Genomic DNA, 16756 nt, shown 5'->3' on the forward strand with positions numbered 1-16756 from the left:
AGAAAATTGAACAAATAAATGAATTAAATTAATTGCAGTATATATTGGAGGCCATGCCTGTTCATGCATGTAAATAACAGTTTGTGTCCATGCAAATGTCCATGCTGTGGTGCTGCTGCTTACATGTGGGAATTCAGCTGGGAAATTCAGAAGCGTTATCCTCACAGACTGCCTCTGTACTAGGAAAGCGTGCGCCATTGACTCTACAGTGTGCTTCTACTTCTAACATCATGCCTGGTGAAAAGAGCTGCCAGCTAGGAAGGAACTTAGCAGCTCCCTCTCTCTGCCTCATTGTTTTCTTATGGAAATCCCTACCAGTTTCCCCTGGTGATTTCTCCAGTATGGGTTGTCTGTGCCTGTCCAGGGACTGTGTGCAATGACTAGTCAGCCAGTCATCAGGGGAGGAGAGTGGTGGAAGAAAGTCTGACATTTTAACCAGACACCAAAATTAATATGTTACCTGCCCCAGGTTCACCCTCATCCTCAGCGAACTGGGGGCCTACAAGCTTATGGGAAATTGGCTACAATTACTTTATCGAGTGTGGCCTCACCCCCAAAGAATCAGGGGACCGGTTACAATTGGCTTTCCACTCCGTTTTTGTCTGTGACGAGGGTCTGGCCACGTTCTCTGTGCGTGAGTGAGGTCACATATTCTGCTGGCTGTTTCTAGTCCAGGGTCTGGTGTAATATTTACCGCTCCTCCTTTTCTGTGTTGTCATCTTTCAGGTCTCAACAGGAAAAGCTCAGAAGATGCTGGTGAGAGTCAGCCTGGAGACCGGGACGTTGACATTCCTAAAGAGCGACAGCACCTCTTCAGAAGAGACTCTTCATCTAGACCAAAGTGAGAGGGAGAAGGATGAGAATGGGAGGTGCAGAGATAGGGAGGTAGAGAGGGTTATGGGAGAGATGAAAAAGGGATGGGAAAGAGGTTGAGGGATGAGGGATGAGGGATGCAGGAAGGAAATGCCGAGAGAGGGAAGGTAGAGGAGCTGTGGGGATTGCTACCCCTGAGCCCACCAGAACCATTTGGCTTCAGACCATCCATTGCTTTTAACGTAAGTAAAACCCAGAAGTCTCAATCCAGCCTCCTTTTTCTGCAGCCATTTGGTAACCCTAAGAAGTAATAACAGAGACTGCCAGTCGGTTACTCAGCTGTTCCCTGGAGCCGTAAGGAAAAGAGCAAGAGTTTCCCTGTCTGGGAGCTGGAATAAAGATTATAAGCACATAGGTTAGCTGGAGAAAGAGGATTTTCAGTCATCAAAGTCCATAAGTCAAAAATGTCTCCATAGCTAACACTACAGTAAAATGGGGTCTTGACAGTGTGTTTTGAATTTCTGCCTAACCTGTTCCATATTCTTGTTCACATGCATGTATTCCTGCCACTTTGGATATTTGCATTGGGACAGATTTGACTCGTTTTACAAGTAGTTCTGTTAACTGTTTGGATTTTGGAACAACCCCATGTGGCTTTGTGGCCTGTTACTATATTGAGGAGCGGTTCTGGAGGTCCCAGGTAGTTGCTGGTGGGAGGAAAGAGATGCAATAAAGCTGTGAGGAAAGGAGTCCATTTCCATCCTCATCTTCCCCCCCCCCCAACTAGGCATAAAGACCGTCACTTCCCACTTCTTTCCCACAGAGATAGAACTTGCATTGAGGGTGGAAAGGGTTTGTCTCTTCTGCCCCGTTACCATACCCTCTCATACTGGGACAGAGTGTGTCTCTCTTCTCCATATTCCCTCTCCTACACAGGACAGGATCTGTCTCTTTTGCATCTTCCCTATAACCCCTCTCCTTTAACTCTCCTCATTCCTTCTGTCCCACACTGTGGATTGAAGTTCTCTCCTGACTCCCCTCACGTCTCTTTCATCTTTCCCGAGCTTGGTTTTGTCCATACTGGTAACCCTCAATTGTCTCTTTCAGTTTCACAGCTGATTAAATACCAGAGCATGCAGAACAAGCTGCAAGTGGTATATATCCAGGAACCGCCCAGGAGCCAAACCCGGGACTTTCTCTTCCAGGACGAGAGGGTAAGAGAGACACCCAGGGGAGACAAGCCTTCCCTGGCTCAGACACTTTGGTGCATTTACTCTACACACATATTCCCCCAGATTCTATAAACGGCCGGTCAAATTGCACGAGCACAACTGGCATTAAGAACATAAGAACATAAGAACATAAGCAGTGCCTCCGCCGGGTCAGACCACAGGTCCATCCTGCCCAGCAGTCCGCTCCCGCGGCGGCCCAAACAGGTCACGACCTGTCAGAATCATCAGAAGGGGCTCCCTTGCCACCTTGGCTTCCCATTTAAGTCCTGCCTTCCTATCGAAGCCCTAGCCCTCCGGTCTTTCACATGCACGACCTGGTTGGTTTTTACTCATTACCTGGTTAACTTTCTATACTTGTGTTACATCCCAGCAACTCCTTCAGTATCCCATGATCCCTTTATCCCTCAGGAATCCGTCCAATCCCTGTTTGAATCCCTGGACCGTACTCTGCCTGATCACTTCCTCCGGTAATGCATTCCAAGTGTCCACGACCCTCTGGGTGAAAAAAAACTTCCTTGCGTTTGTTTTGAACCTATCTCCCTTCAGTTTCTCCGAATGCCCCCTCGTACTTGTTGTCCCCTTCAGTCTGAAGAATCTGTCCCTATCCACCCTCTCTATGCCCCTCATGATCTTGAAGGTTTCTATCATATCTCCCCTGAGCCTCCTTTTCTCCAGAGGTAACAATTTGGATTTAGGCGCGCATCTTGCTGAAGCTCTTCTAGAAAGATCTCCATGCAAGGCAGGAGCCTGGGCGCACCAGGGAGGGTGCCTAAATTATGCACCAATATTTAGAGTAGGTTTCAGTTGGTTTAAATCCTCAGGTCCAAAGTTCGACCCAGGGGCTCTGTGTGGATTTTTCGAGCACCGTTTGCTGAATCTCGTCCTTCACGTACATCACAGTTCTGCCCCTGCTGTGCTGAAGCTCCATTTCAGTAATTCCTACACAGACAAGGTGCTTTTATAACTGGCGCCCAAAGTTACCCGACACTTGTACATTCACGCGGTAGCGCTGCCTGAAGTGGCATAGTGCGTAAATGAGGGAGGGGCAGATGGGTGGTGCCCTTTTATGTATATTTGGCACCCGCAGTTACCCTGGGTCAATGGCTGCCAAAACTGTAGGAACCGAACCCTTGGTGTCCTGATATTCAGCTGACCATCATCAGCAAAATTAGCTCCCAACATCACTGAATACTGGAGCTAAATGGGGGTGGGCTGGGCGCTGGCCTGGCCAATATTCAGCAGGGACCTGCATAACTTGAGAAAAACAAATAGATCCCCTGAGCCCCCTCCCACCAGCCGACAATGGCTTAGATGCACTAAACAGGGTCGGTAAGACCGCGTGGGTCCACTGCGGTCCAATTATTGCCCGATTCCAAAAGAGCGACTAATGCTCAAACAAGTTTGCATGGAAATGATTAGAGCAGAGGTTGGTCATAATCACCATCGTCAATGAATCGCACAGAGCCGGCAGGGAAAGCCCCAAAGCAGCCTCCTGCCACTCATCTGTTTTTTTAATGGACACAACTTCTTATATCCCACATTTTTCAAAAGGGAATCATTGTGGCTTACAGCAAGATGGGTTACATTTGTGGTAAAGTGCTGTTGAGAAGCGAGATTAATATTGTCAGATTAGTTCAAGGGATGGCAGTCTGTGTCGAGTCTACTGGGGGAAGAGATATGTTTTTAGTCTTTTCCTGAACAGGCAATGTGTAGGAAGTCATCGGAGATATGCTGGTAGACTGTTACAAATATGTGGTCCTAAGATTTCGTACATACCCTCATTAAAAAAAGCCCCCCCCTCCCGACCACAGAAGTTGCACCCTCAACCTCCGCCCCCCCAACGACAACCATGGGTCTCTGAACCCCCCAACGATGATGTCCGCTCCCGTGAAAGACAGGAGGGATGCCCACTCCCTCCTGGCAGGCGAACTCATCCCCCCATGGCAGAGAAAATGGCAGGAGGAATGCCCATTCCCTCCTGCAATCCGAAACCCCCCCACACCAGACACCCCCTCACGAACCATCCCCTACCCTACCTTTTTTCTCTCATCCCAAAAAGGCAGGAAGGATGCCTACTCCCTCCTGCCACCATATACTCCCCCTGAACCTCCCACCCTGAGTCCCTCCTCCCGTACCTTTATCAGAAGTTGAGAGCAGGAGGGATGTGGTCCCTTCTGCTTCAAGGCCCACCAGACTAAAATGGCGGGCCTTCCCCTCCCTGTTCATCTCCTGGTTGGCTCAGACACCTAAGTCCCCTCCCAAGACTCCTTAGGCCACTTCCCATGCATCACATGATGCACCGGAGAGGGGAAGGCCCACCATTTTAGACAGGTGGATCTCAGAGCAAGAGGGACTGGGAATCCCTCCTGCTCTCAACTTCTGACAAAGGCACAGTGGGGGGGGAGGAGGGGTGGATGTTTCAGGCGTGCATCCGGTGGCAGCAGGGAGTAGGCTTCCCTACTGCCAATTTTTCCTGCCATGGGTTGCTGAGTCAAGAGGGAGTGGGCATTTCTACTGTCTTTCACGGAGTTGGCCGTCATCATCGGGAAGGGGGGTTGGGGACCCATGGTTCTTGTCCGGGGGTGTGATGGTTGTGTTGGGAGGGGGGAAGGGAACGGCTCGGTTTGCATGGCATTTTAATATTAAAGAGCTTATTTGCATGACTAAGATGGAGAATGTTGTATGCCTTGGGTCAGTCAAAATTGGTTTAGCGATGATTGCTGACTTTATTGCATCTAGCTCAATGTTCTCTCTCTACCTCCCCCTCCTGTACAAAAAAGGCCCCAGATGCCCCATTTTGAAGAAAGAGGTGCAGGAGCACGAGGCTGTGCTCCTGCCCTCAATGACCCCATTGGACCCCCAGGGATACATTTAGGCTCGGGGGAGTGGGCAGGGAAAGACGGTAAGGAAGGGCAGGAGGGGACTCAGGGGATCTTTTTTTTTAGTGATGTGGATGCCAGCTCTCGCATAGCTCAGCTGTTCTAAATTAGGCCGCTGAGCTGTGTGGGTGCCGGCACTGGATTTTACTATCAGCCATCTAACCTTGGGCTCCTCCTTCAGTGCCGTCCCCAGCACTGGACAGTCTGGGGATCTTGAGTGGCACTCTATGGTTACATGCCGCTGCATATCCCCAATTAGGCATCAGGAAATGATTTAAGCGGGCAGAGAGGCTTCTATTGCTTTGAAAATCAGGCCCTGCAAATTTCAATAATGAGTTGATGCAGATCATAAAGCGATTGATCCCCGTTAAATGAATGTATCAAACAGATAGATTTTCAGTATCTTACAGAAAAAAATAATCGGAATTTTATCTGACTATTGCAGATTTTAACCCCTTCAAATGTGAAGGAAGATTCAGTTGAAAATGCTGTTTCTGTACTTCTAACATTCAACAACTTCTACAATCATAAACTTCCAGCTTTGTTTATAACAAAAAGATTTTTTACCAACCCTTAAATTGATCCTCAGAGGGTTACACGAGCCCTGTCTTCATTGGAGCAAATCTGGATTAATTCTTTTCTTTCAATCTACCATTTCATTCGTATAAATATAGTATATCTTTTTCTTAAAGTATTTAGCTTAATTGGCTTTAAACATGCCCATGTTTCGGCTCCTGATTTAAATCAACCTAGTTGAATGAATTTCAGCACCATATATCGAATTTGGGGTTAATTTTGTAGCTGGGGAAAGAAATGTGTCACTGCTGGGTTTGTTCCTTTCTGGTTCTAGATAAGGAGCTGCTCAACCTAAAGAGAAATCTCTTAATCCGATTCCGATACTCAAAATTTCCCCAAAGCTCTCAGTTCTCCACCCAGTGATAGCTCAACTTGGCTAATTTCCCTTTGACCAAGGTACAAAGGTTTCTCCAGGGCTTTCTGCTGTTATTTCTGTGCTTAGATACTGTATATCCAGGAGAAAGCACACAGATGAATTTAGAAATCCCCACCCCCCATCCCGGAAGCAGCTAAATTTCTAAGCTAGAAGTGGACATGGCTGCCACATCTGCGGTGGCAGGGTCTCATCTCGCTACCCCTCCCCCCTTCTCTAGCCACATGGAGAGGTGGCAGTGCCTCTTGTTTTAATTGACGATTCAAGGTGAGTTACATTCACATGCTGTAGCTATTTCCCTATCTGTGCATTAAGATCACATTTCCAAATATTAAGGTGTTGGGGGATTTTTTAACTGCCTTTATGAAGTGATTCACCCAAGGCCAGTACCTACATGAAGTTTCAGTGCGAGAGTAAACCCAATCTTCTTGGGTTTTCCTTGGGGAGGCTGAGGGGGAAAGTTTGTGATTATTTTTTGTGTGTCTGTGGATGTTTTTGGTTTTTTTTTTAAATTATTATTGGGGAACTTTTTATTGTGATCTGCTTTGGATAGAGACGAAATATGAAATCTTTACCATTAAGATAAATAATCACATAAGTTGAATGTCTAAATATATCTATAATCAAAAACACATTCAAAACGCACAAAACAGCTGATGCAGGGACTATCCAATAGAGAATGACACGGTGAAAAAATTGGTCCCCGTCACCACCCCGTCCCCGTCTCACCATCCTCTGCACCGCCCCGTCACCGCCATTCCCTTCACCGCCCCGTCACCGCCACTGCCACCCCATTCACCGCCCTGTCACCATCACCGCTGCATATATAAAAGCCTCAAACGGGTACGATTTTAAATACTTTTCTTTATTTACGTATAAAGGAAACATTCTTTAAAACTTTAAAACTTAGTTAAATATTAGTTAATAACTATACAAAAACAAACACGACATGTACTTTTAATGCTTACAATGTTAGCCTACATGGTAAGTAGACGCGGCCGCTGTACCTAATCGCGGCAAATCGTGTACCTAATCGTGTACCAAATCGTGTACCTAATCGCGGTCACTATGCTAATCGTGATTAGCATAGTGACCGCGGCTATGGCTGCAAGTCTCCCCTCCCCCCAGCGATCACGGCAGGAGGGCACCCAACCCCTCCTGTAGACCCCCCCCAATGGCCCTCCCGACAATCGCAGCAGAAGGGTACCCAACCCCTCCTGCCGGTCCTCCCAATGGCCTCCCCTAAGATCGCCGGCAGGAGGGTACCCAACCCCTCCTGCTGGACCCCCCCCCAACGAACCCTCCCACCCCGGAACCCCCTTAGTCTTACTTTCCAAGTTGGACCGGACGGCTCCTCACACGTATGGCCAGCAGGCTTGCCTCCGTCCAAATGAGGCGGGCCCGCCCCTACCCTGCCCAACCCACAGGATCCTAGGGCCTGATTGGTCTAGGCACCTAAAGCCACTCCCGCTATAGGAGGGGCCTTAGGTGCTTGGGCCAATCAGGCCCTAGGATCCTGTGGGTTAGGCAGGGGAGGGGAGGGGCGGGCCTGCCTCATTTGGACGGAGGCAGGCCTGCTGGCCAGACGAGCGAGGAGCTGTCCGGTCCAACTTGGAAAGTAAGACTAAGGGTGGTGTTTCGGGATGGCGGGGTTTGTTGGGGGAGGGTCCGGCAGGAGGGGTTGGGCACCCTGCTATTGGCGATATAGGGGGCCGTTGGGGGGGCCGGCAGGAGGGGTTGGGCACCCTCCTACCAGTGATCATAGGGGGGCTGTTGGGGAGCTGGCAGGAGGGGTTGGATATCCTCCTGCTGCGATCGTCAGGAGGGCCGTTGGGGGGGGGTTGGGGTAGGCAGGAGGGGATGGGTACCCTCCTGCCGCGATCGTTGGGGAGGGCTGGTTCTGTCGGCATGAAGGGCTGAGCACCTTCCTGCCGGCGATCGTTGGGGGGGGGGGTGGGTTCTATTGGCAGGAAGGGTTGATCTGACAAATGAGGAGCCAGTATATTGGGGGGCGGAGTCAATGCGGCAACGTGCAGGTGAAACACAGGTAAATAGCGGTTCCTAGAAGGGGGGACATTGGCCTGCGGGGACAAATCTATTCACCGTTTTTGCGGGCGGTGAAAGGATTTGTCCCCGCGTCTGCGGCGATTTGCTAATGAGGTCACCATAACCCGCAGCCAAACCGCAGCCACGCAGCGGTTCGCTGCGGGGATCGCTCCCCGTGTCATTCTCTACTATCCAACAATAATCCAAATTAGTGGTGAAAAAGACCTCAGTGTCACCCAGGATAAGACTAGACACATATCCAAGGGACTACCCTAACTTCAAAATAACTTTATTTGAATCATAGGTCAAAAAACTTCACTTTGACTCTCATATCCTTATTCAAAATAATCTCAGTTTTTCAACAATGTGCAAAAACTTGTATCAGAGTATAAATTCAAGAAAATCCTATCTTTCAGATGCAGTCCACTTGCCAATCAGCATACAAACATGAAAGCAGGCTGCTACACTTATACAAACTTCACGTCGCTAGGCAAATCCAAACTGCAACGTTGTCGGATTCCTAAATGGGCCCCTGTTTCACAATTGCTTTGCCAGGTGAACTGTCAGAATCAAAAAATTCTCAATACTCAGAATGAAAAACTCAAGAAAAGGAGAAAAGAAAAAAAACTACAAAATAATTAAAAAATGTACCTTAAAATTGAGCTACTTGCTTCAATATTTCCTATTCAAAATGGCCCCTCAGTGTTCTGAGCAGCTTATACTACCTAATTGATGATGTCAACATACGGCAAACTCCAGACACACCATTACATTACTCAGCAGTTTAGATATTTAAACTGGCAGTGCCAAAAATTGCCGCTATATTTTCTTCTATGTATTCCACTATAGAAAATTTAAAAAATGCCCTCAATTCTAACATGGAATTTAATCCCATAGATTCACATGTGTTTAAATTAAATATCCATCTTTGTTCTCGTCTTCTCAGCAGGCTTTTAAAGCCCAAGAAGGTCTTAGGTGTACTAGAATCCAACATTGTAGTTCCAGAAAAGTATGCTTAAAAGACAAACAGTTTCGTACATGTTAAACAAGATTTGTCTTCAATCATTCTGGTCCTAAATGTCCAAGAGGTCTGTCCAATATATAACTTGTTGCAGGGACATTTAACTATATAAATGACTCCTTTTGAGTCACAAGTGGTGTTATCTTTCAAATAAATTTTTCCTGTGTCCCCGAGATTTACAAACAGTGTTGCAGCACAAATCATGCAATGTTCACATTTCTAATGCCCCATCCTTTCTGTAAAAATGTATTTCCTTCGATTACTCCGGAGCCTATCACCTCTTAACTTCATCCTCTGCTCTCTCATTCTAGAACATCCTTTCAAATGAGACTCGACTCATGCGCATTTATGCCACATAGGTACTTAAACATCTCTATCATATCACTGACTGAACATTTTTACAATGATATGTCATTTTATTTCTCACTATGATTTCTGGGGGTAGGGGTTGTCTATCTTTTCTTAATTCTGTTGTCAGGGTCTCCTGTCCATTTGTCATTTTTTCTGTCTCTTCCTGTCTTTTTGACTCATGGGCCAAAATGGGTTCTTAAATTTGACAGAGGGGCTGGACCCATCCCATCCCCACAGCTCGGTCCCCATCCCGTCCCCACAAACCATCTGATCCCATCCACACAAGGCTTGAATAGTTTTATACTGAACTTATTTTATTAAATTATAACAAGAAACAATATTCTGTACAATTGTCATTTTATAAATCAGAGTTCTGGCTGCTGAACTAGAGAAAGAGATATTCAACTGGCAGGACTTTGTTTATAAATGTTTATCAACACAACTATTATACTACTTTATCCTAAAGCAAGAAAAAATAAAATAAATATAATTTTTTTTCTACTTTTCTTGTCTGGTTTCTGCTTTCTTCATTCAATTCCTTCCAATCACAGTCTGCCTTCTCTCTGCCAGTTCCCTTCAGCAGCATCTTCTTCCCTCCCTCTATTCCCCATTTCTCTTCAGCAGTGTCTTCTCCCCAGTCCCCTCTCTCTCTTCCCCATTTCCCATCAGCGTCTTCTCCCCACTCTCTCTTCCCCATTTTCCATCAGTGTCTTCTCCCCACTCTCTCTTCCCCATTTCACTTCAGCAGCATCTTCTCCCCTGTTTCTCTTCCCTATTTCCCTTCTGCAGCATCTTCTCCCCTCCCTCTATTCCCCATTTCCTATCAGTGTCTTCTCCCCACTCTCTTTTCCCCATTTCACTTCAGCAGCATCTTCTCCCCTCTTTCTCTTCCCCATTTCCCTTCAGCAGCATCTTCTCCCCTCCCTCTATTCCCCATTTCTCTTCAGCAGTGTCTTCTCCCCAGTCTCCTCTCTCTCTTCCCCATTTTCCATCAGCATCTTCTCCCCACTCTCTCTTCCCCATTTCCCTTCAGCAGCGTCTTCTCCTCTCTTTCTCTTCCCCATTTCCCTTCAGGGTCTTCTCCCCACTCAATCTTCCCCATTTCTCTTCAGCAGCATCTTCTCCCCAGTCCCCACTCTCTCTTCCCCATTTCCCTTCAGCATCTGTTACTCTCCTCCACCTCTCCCTCCAGCACCCTTCGGGCTTCCTGCCCCTGATTGAGGGACCCGGATGCATTAGTCAAGCTGACTAACCCCAATTTCCTTCAGTTTTCTTACATTTATTCTCTCTCTCTTTTCCACTAACCACTCCTCCATTTCACTCTTCAGCTTAGCCTTCTCTTTCCCCATGTCTCTCTTCTTCCTCAGCTTTATTTCCCAGTCTGTCCCTCAGTTCCATCATCCTGTTCAGCATCTTCTACTCCTTATTCTTCTGGGTCCAACATCTCTCCTCTGTCTCCTTGTTCTTTTGTGTCCAGTATTTCCCTTCTGTCTCCCTTTAAGTGTCCCAACTCACACTTCCAACGGCCCCAGCATATCCTCATTAATTTCTCCTCATCCATGTCTAGGATCTCCCATATCTCAAACTCCCCCAAGTCCAGTGCATTCATTTCTTATCCCTGCCTGCCAGATGACCAGATCGTTGCCCTTTCATAGCCTCAACACCAGATCTACAGCAGCATCAGAAGCAAAAACTGAACAGAAAAGCAGGACCCTGTCGAGACTGTGAGTGCACTGAGGCCTTTGTGGCATCCTTGGTGGGTGAGTGAATGGCGAAGTGGCTATGAAAGTACAGTGGTCTGGTTGATTGGCAGGTGGGGAAACATTACTGCTCCTGAAGTCAGCTGGTAGAAAATTGGCTGCCTTTCTGTTCTGCTGGCCACTGGCCGCTACTACTTGTAATGATCCAGGCCAGCCAGATAGCAACTGGTCAGCAACCTGCCCTTGATCCAATTTTCCCTCGAGGTATCCAGAGCTTTTCTCTGCTAGTGGTGGGAATTGTACATCTCTTTGTATATTTTACAGGGCAGTATTTCTCCTCATTTCCCTGCACATTATTTGATTTTCTTGGTTTTAGGAAGCATACATCTCTAATGTCATTGCCTTTTTTTCTGTTTTTCCGGTGATGCAGTCTGGCTCCTAAGGGTTTTCAGTTCAGATTTTGTTTGGACACTTCTGTTTCTAATCTGTGATGACTTGTTGTCGCTGAACCTGAGCCCAGTTCCCGTCCTTTGAACGCTAACTCCTTCCTGTGTGTTCCTCTGATCTTTGATCTTACAGAAACGTGAGGCCTTTTGTCATTTACTGCAGCTAATGAAGATCAAACATGCAAACCTGGATGAGCCGGATCTAATATCTGTCTATATCGGAACATGGAACATGGGTAAGACACATGTGTGTGTGTGTGTGGGGGTGGAAACCATGTCCATCACTGCATAGAAACAGAGAATAATGAAGACAGATATCGTCATTCGGCCTATCTGGTCTGCACATCCATGCCATCTACTCTCCTTTCCTCTCCCTTAGAGATCCTTTCTACTTGTCCCAAGCTTGCTCGAATTCAGATACAATTTTGGTCTTTACTACTTCTACTGGGAGACTGTTTCACAAATTCACCTCCCTTTCCATACAGAAGTATTTCCTCAGGTTACTTCTGAGTCTCTCCTCTTTTTATTTATTTATTTGGTTTTATATCACATCCTCCAATGGGTTACAAGCTTACCTACATAATAAAGTGTATTTATACAAAGTGATGGCAAACATGGAAGAACATTGTCTGACAAAGATAGTAAAACATAGTTAAAGCACAGTAAAACATAGGACAAAGCATGGTATGGTGAGACTTAGCATGGCAAGCATAGTATGACATGTCAGTATGACACGTAACATGACAAAACCCAGCACAGTGGACATGGAATGGCAAACATTAAGTAGCAGACAGCATGAGAAATCATAGCATGGTAGACGTGGAAGGACATAATCAAAAAAAGGTCTAAGTTCAAGTTGGACATAGGGCGTTAGTTGCGCAAAGTCAGCAGCGGAAAATGTCCAGTCTTGAAAAGTATGTCCAAATATATGGTTTTTAAAAAAAAATTGTCTAGCTGTATGTCCAGCGTTTTATCGTTCAGACTGCCAGGATGTCTATCTTTATATCCTCCAAAGTCAGTCTTCACCTGGAGGAAAAGAGTATTAGTGGGTGGGATCACCCTCTTCCACCCCCATGAAAAATCCAAAAAGACAAGTCTGGCTTTTATTTATTTATTTACCTCTTTGTAATGTAATATTAATTAGACCTACAAGCTTCATTCCCTTCCATGAATTAATTCCCTCAACATGTATAAAAGTCCTCCCATCTGTCTGTGTGTTTGTCCCTCAGGAAATAATTTGCACAAGCTGCTGCCCACCTCTCTCTCTGCTTGGTCAGACATGTAACATTCATGCAGTTGTTACCTTTTGACCGCAAAATGGCTGATTGGATATGGCCCGACTTAGTGCAGGAAGAGGCGTTCGGAGCATACCGCGAGTGATTTCCTGCACTCCTGGTGCTCCAGCTGCTCTCCTGTTACTCTCTTCAGGCTCCCCCATGAAAAACCGTATTCACGTTTTTTTGAGAATCGTGGAGGTTCCTGGAACAGAACTCCCGCGAATATCGGGGGAGTACTGTATTTTAAATGAAGTCTCACCAGCTTTTGCCGTCACCTTTTCAACCTGTTTGGCCACCTTAAGATCACCACTCATGCATGCACAAAATTTTTTCACCTCCTAAACATTTACCGTTCCTTCAGGTTTTGTAGCCCAAAAACATGAGCCTGCATTTTTAGCATTAAATCTTAGCTGCCAAATTCTGGACCAGGTCCTTCCTCATGCTATTCACACCTTCAAGGGAGTCTAGTCCATTGCAGATTTTGGTATCATCTGCAAAAAGGCAAACCTTAGCAGACAACCCTTCAGCAATATTGCCTTAAAAATGGTCAGACTTCAACAAACTATATAATAAATACAGCCACACAGCCTGTGACCTTAACCACTGCCCCCCATACCTATTGAAAACCTCAAGTGCACTATTCCGCTCTCTGCTCCTACAATGGATACAATCTTTACTCACAGATAGACTTTTCCCAAAAGACCTCAGCGAAATCATCATAACTCCGATACTAAAAGACCCCAAAGCAACAACGGACCAATCATCCAACTACAGACCCATAGCCTCAATCCCACTGTATGTTAAGCTGATGGAAGGCCTCGTAGCTAAAACCCTAACCTCATACCTAGAAAACCACAACTTACTCCACCACACACAGTCTGGCTTCAGAACCAACTACAGCACTGAGACCCTACTAGGAACACTCATGGACACAGCTAGACAACATCTCAGTACAGGCAAGAAAATCCTAGACCTCTCCGCAGCCTTCGACCTGGTAGACCATGACATCCTCCTACAAACACTAGACTCCATAAGAATCTCAGGCAAGGTACTCTCATGGTTTAAAGGCTTCCTACAACCCAGAACCTACAGGGTTAAAACAAAGAAAAATCAGAACCATGGTCCAACCCCTGTGGAGTTCCCCAGGATCACCTCTGTCTCCCACACTATTCAACCTATACATAGCTCCTGCCTAGACAAACACAGCATAACCTCATACAGCTATGCAGATGACATCACCATTCTCCTCCCCTTCGACCATCCAGAGCCCACCATGACAGGCTCAATACACAGAACACTCGAAACAGTAGCAACATGGATGACAGAACACAAACTAAAACTTAACGCTGACAAAACAAACTTCATCCTCCTGGAAAACAGCAAAACTCCTACCTTAACAAACCTAGTAATAAATTCGATCTTTTACCCCATTCAACCCACGCTAAAACTTCTTGGAGTACTGATTGACAGAGGCTGTACCATGCAACCACAAATCAACAAAATAATAAAAGCATCATTCACAACTATGAGAAACCTAAGACAAATTTGAAAATTCTTCAATAGGAAACAATTCCAACTTTTGGTACAATCTCTTATCCTTGGATTAAAAGACTACTGCAACATATTATACCTCCCCTGCCTAGCGGCCATGATAAAGCAACTACAAACAATACAAAATACAGCCCTAAGACTCATCTACTCATTGAAAAAATATGACTCACACTGGCTCCCAATACAAGCAAGAGTACACTTCAAATTCTATTGCCTACTATTCAAAGCTATTAACGGAGACAGCCCAACCTACTGGAACAACCGACTAATTCAAGCTACCTCAACCAGACACAGAAGAACACACTCATTATTCACACATCCGCCAACCAAAAATGTCAAACGAAGAAAACTATATGACAACCTAATGGCCACCAGAGCAGCAAAACTAGACAGACAAATCACCAATCTGCTGTCTTCGACCACAGACTACAAAACCTTCAAAAAAGAAAAAAAAACTCTGCTCTTCAAAAAATACATAAAACCTATTTAACACGACCAGTTCCTTCCCAAGCTCCACCTACCACACTGTCTACTCTTATCAAATCTAAAATGTTCAAATTACCCAACATGTATTACCTTAATTTCTTGACATTCTTATGTAATCTGCCTATATATCTTGTAACTTCATGACAATTATTATGTAATCCACCTTGAACCGCAAGGTAATGGCGGAATAGAAATCACTAACGTAATGTAATGTAAAAATGTTAAAAAGAACCAGACGAAGAATAGATTCTTATGACACCCCCATGGTAATTCCCATGTACTACTAACCTCTGTCATATCCACTCAATCAGTTCCTAACCCAGTCATTCAATTTAGGGTCCATACCAAGGGAACTCAGGTTATTGAAAAGCCATTGATATGGAACTGTGTCAAAGGCTTTGCTACAATTTAAGCACACAGGATATATGGAGAGTATAATATGCTCCATCAGTCTGTATCAGGGAGAGGGAGAGGGGCTGTCAGCCTGGGTCTGTCACAGGGATATGGAGAAGAGCTCCCTCAGGTTATGCTGTTATTAGGCACTGGTAGAGAGGCTCCTTCAGTCTCTTGAAATGACCTATTTCTCTCTCCTAGACAGTAGTCCTCCTCCTCTATCCATCTCTTCCTGGTTGACAGCAAGAGGCCTGGGATACAGCCAAGATGAGAGCATTGCCTGTCTCCCTTATGACATGTATGTGATCGGCACCCAGAAGAACTGTGTGGGGGACCGTGAGTGGCTAGACTTCCTTCAAGACACCCTCAAGACCCTGATGGGGATTGACTTCAAAGTGGTAAAAAGATTCTGGTGATGATAAATCGCATAGAATCTGGATGTCTTTGTAGACAATATGGTGAACAATTTTGCCCAGTGTGTGGTGATGGCCAGAAAATCCAACAGGATGCTAGGAATTATTAGGAAAGGGATGAAAAATAAAACAAAGAATATTCTAATGCCTCTGTATCGCTCCATTTTGTGAGCTCACCTTGAGTACTGAGTTCAGTTTCTCAAAAAAAGATAGAGCAGAATTAGAAAAAGCTCAAGAAAAGGACAACCAAAATGGGGATGGGATTGTTGGGTAGACTGGATGATCTTTTATCTGCCATTATCTACAATGTACTCGAATATAAACCGAGGAAACCTATTCCCCCCCAAAAAGGAAGAAAAAAGGTTGACTCGAATATAAACCAGGGGGGGTTTAATATTCAAGTGCAGTGCCTTGCCTTGCCCTGCTCTGCCTTGTCAGGCTCTGCACCCTGTTCCCCCCTCCCTCGCTGCTCTTCATCCAGCCTCCTCATTCACTCCTTTCCCTGCCCTATTCCCTTCCCTCTCTCCTTGCCAGGTTCTGTACCCTTTTCCCCTCCCTCCCGATGACTTGCAAGCCTCTGTTGGGCCTGCCATGAGACCTGGTAGTCCAGCAGTGGCTGGGATAGGAAGGATCCCTCCCACCTCCTGTCCCAGATGATTCTAATTATTATCTCTCTCCTGCCTCCCACGCTTACTTTTAGTTTCCCTGGTGGTCCAGCAGTGAATCGCAGCAGAAGTGATCTTTGGGTAGCCTACATGGACTCTGTAAGCTTCCCTCTACTGTGTTTCCACCCTTGATGATGTCACTTCCTCTTTCTTTAGCGGGACCATGGTAGAGGGAAGCCTGCAGAGCTGGCGGTAGGCTGGTATTGACTGGAATTGGTGCTGTTGAGGTAGTGGATAATGGGGGAAGAGTAAGAGATGCTGGGGGGGGGGGGGAGACAGGAGTGAGAAATGTTGCCCTGAGGGGGAACAGGGGTGAGAAAGATGTTGACTGGGGGGGGGACTTGGATGAGAGAGATGTTGGATGGAAGGGAACAAGGGTGAGAGAGATGCTGGCTGGAAGGGACAGGGGTGAGAGAGATGCTGGCTGAGTGGGTTGGAGTGACAGGGGTGAGAAAGATGCTGGTTGGGGTGAGACAAGGTGAGAGATGCTGCCTGGGGAGAGAGATGCTGGTTTGGGGATATGTGAGATAGTGT

The 16756-nt window shown here is 46.1% G+C and overlaps 1 protein-coding gene across 2 annotated transcripts in view; it reads left to right on the plus strand.

The window, feature by feature from the left end:
- The window catches only part of LOC117361421 (phosphatidylinositol 3,4,5-trisphosphate 5-phosphatase 2-like), a 95129-nt gene that overhangs the window by 47984 nt on the left and 30389 nt on the right, over positions 1-16756 (plus strand). For both annotated transcript variants that reach the window (XM_033946726.1, XM_033946725.1), the window contains 4 exons: positions 727-841; positions 1921-2027; positions 11571-11673; positions 15346-15542. In XM_033946726.1, the coding sequence (XP_033802617.1) occupies positions 727-841; positions 1921-2027; positions 11571-11673; positions 15346-15542 (522 nt within the window). The remainder of the gene's footprint in view (positions 1-726; positions 842-1920; positions 2028-11570; positions 11674-15345; positions 15543-16756) is intronic.

This window comes from Geotrypetes seraphini, chromosome 5 (assembly GCF_902459505.1).
Source record: "Geotrypetes seraphini chromosome 5, aGeoSer1.1, whole genome shotgun sequence".
NCBI lineage: Eukaryota > Metazoa > Chordata > Amphibia > Gymnophiona > Dermophiidae > Geotrypetes > Geotrypetes seraphini.